This window comes from Stegastes partitus, unplaced genomic scaffold (assembly GCF_000690725.1).
Source record: "Stegastes partitus isolate 25-593 unplaced genomic scaffold, Stegastes_partitus-1.0.2 Scaffold2035, whole genome shotgun sequence".
In the NCBI taxonomy this organism is placed as follows: Eukaryota; Metazoa; Chordata; class Actinopteri; family Pomacentridae; genus Stegastes; species Stegastes partitus.
The window spans coordinates 58,251-60,794 of NW_007579766.1; the positions used below are offsets into that span (position 1 = coordinate 58,251).

General features: G+C 44.2%; 1 protein-coding gene across 1 annotated transcript in view; it reads right to left on the reverse strand.

The window, feature by feature from the left end:
- Positions 1 to 341: 341 nt before the first annotated feature.
- Positions 342 to 2,544, reverse strand: part of napepld (N-acyl phosphatidylethanolamine phospholipase D) — a 10,357-nt gene continuing 8,154 nt past the window's right edge. Inside the window, exons 5-9 of the mRNA XM_008303561.1 lie at positions 2,276 to 2,500; positions 2,075 to 2,178; positions 1,768 to 1,933; positions 1,417 to 1,565; positions 342 to 1,031 (exon numbers count right to left, since the gene is read on the reverse strand). Of these exons, the coding sequence (XP_008301783.1) occupies positions 845 to 1,031; positions 1,417 to 1,565; positions 1,768 to 1,933; positions 2,075 to 2,178; positions 2,276 to 2,500 (831 nt within the window). The 3' untranslated portion in view covers positions 342 to 844. The remainder of the gene's footprint in view (positions 1,032 to 1,416; positions 1,566 to 1,767; positions 1,934 to 2,074; positions 2,179 to 2,275; positions 2,501 to 2,544) is intronic.

The window sequence follows — 2,544 nt, forward strand, 5'->3', positions numbered from 1 at the left end:
GACTGTGTGTTCATTCAGTATGTGGCTGGAACAGGATGACTGTTAGGTTAGTAGAACATTTCTAAACAGGGGGAGACAGCCAGAGTCCACCAGCACCTCTAAAGCTCACTCAATCACATATCTGACTTCTTTAATCAATATACAAACATGTAGGATAAAAACAAGTCTTGAAAGGCAGAAACTCAGTGTTTTAACTAGTTCTCTGTGGTTAAATTATGATCTAAAAAATAATGCACATATGTTGGGAGAAAAATCTCTACTTTGAATATTTCTCAGGTTTAGATGTGCACATGTATTGGAGGCTGTTCTTTCAGAGTTTACAGCGTCGACTCTTGCCACAGATCTGCTGACACACTCTTGTGAGTCACGTGATATCTGGCAGCGTCGGCTCAATCTCCAGAATAGACTGAGCACAGATCCTGGAGCCATTTGCTCTGAACCCACTGTTTGCTTTCAAATAAACTGTTGAAGAGCGACAGACTTGCAACTCTGAAAATGTGTTGCAGAAACTCTGGAAAACGAGCGCTGCAGCTATGAAGAGACTGTCACATACAGCATGTCTGGAGAGCTGTGGAGTTTGTTTCAGCCTATCAACACTATGCAAGTCCTAAAATGTCATTTCTAACTTTCAAACGTGTTTTCCAGCTATTTGAAGAGTCAGCAGTCTGACATACAGACCTCTGTAAGACCACATATTGATTTTATATATTTACAGTATAGTGAGCTGGTCCCTTTGGACAGATTCAGACTTCGTTTCCGATCTTTGTGAGGTTAAGCTACTCATCTGGTTAATCTACTTTCATAATTATCAAACACTAGAGTGATATCGATTCTCTTCCAACATTCAGCTAAAAAGCAGCTCATACCTCCTCACTGAAAGCATACAATCACTAAGTGTGTGTCTGTGTACACCTACCTCGTAGGCAAGAGCAAAGGTGCCCCAGTGTATTGCCACAGACTGTTTGGCCTGAATGTCCTGGTGGATCTTAACAGCCTCCGCTGGATCTACATGCTGCCCCTGCATCACGTCCCTGAAACACCACAGAAGGTTCAAATCGTCTTCATGACAATAGTCATGGATGGATTTCTGTCATGTTTGATGTTACTCACAATAGCAGTAAGTAACTGTGCAGTACTTATCACAGCTGTATAGCTTAGAGATGTGATTAAGTTTTGATGTAGTTCAATACAGCAGCTCCACCATAAAGTCCATCTTTGAATATGCAAACACATTTCTGTTTCCTGCTGAGGTCATAGTTCAACAAAACTTTCAACAAAGGGGTGCAGAATAATAAAAACACATCAATATAATGTAGGCCAGGACAATAAATAACAAATATTACCTAAAAACAGCGTCTTGTCAATTCAAAGAAACCCAACTACACCTTTAATCCTGTTTGTGTGCATGTACCATACCTGGGCAGGTACGCTCCGATGGGGATTGCTGCGAGGTCAAACGGTCCAAAGCGTCGGCCTATCTCCTGGAAGGAAGCGCAGTAGCCGGTATCACCAGCGAAGAAGAATCGATGATCTGGACCCAAAACAGACCAGCTGCTCCATAAAGACTGAAAGAATGATGAAGAGGAAAAAGAGCACGATATTATGGACTTATCTGTTCTGAATTTAAGTAAAAAATGTAAACAAAAGTCACTGACACGCTCTCTTGTTGCTCATTGAACACTTGTATTATCAATGGAACTCACCAAATAAAAGCCATAAAGGTGTGAATGCCATGGTGCTGTGTGTAGCAGTATTATAATCTATCACCTTGTTGTCGTCCAGCGCTGTGCGTTTGCTCCAGTGCTGAGCAGGTGTGCAGACAAACGTGACGTCGTCGTGACCCGGAACACAGTTCTCCTCCCACCAGTCCAACTCCATCACATTCTCACAGCCCATCTTCACCAGCCAGTCCATCAGACCGAGGGGCACGAACCTGTGAAACACAATCATAAAGATAAAAGACGCATTCCACTTCTAATAGTAAAAAAAGAGACTAGATGACCGCGCAAAGTGAATACATGAAGTGACACATCTAAAGTCGATCTGATAACCAGACACTGTCCACCACACGCACCAGCGTAGCTCCCCTCCAAAGCGTGCGTTGAGGCTGGCCACAGACCCGACGTCCAGGTGATCATAATGAGAATGACTGATGACGACTACATCGATCCTGGGCAGCTGTTGGCAGGACGGGAAAAGAAAAAACAGGTGTGATGGAAGCAGCCAAAGAAACGAAGGAACTGGAGATCTGTTGTAACTCTGAAAGCTACTGAACCTGTTCCACGGTGCAGGGAGGCCCTCTAAATCTTTTGGGCCCTATAAACTGAAACGGCGAAGCCCTCTGGCTGAAGATTGGGTCTGTCAGAATATTCACTCCGTCCATCTCAACCAGAACTGTAGCGTGGCCGAGCCAGGTGACTCTCAGGCCTGGACCGGACTCAGAGAGGTCCGGGTTCTGGACAAAGTACGGTTCCATCACTGGGAGCTCATGGTCCAGAGCCTATTAGAACAGAGACAGTGAGAAAAAGGAGAAATGAGGAATGA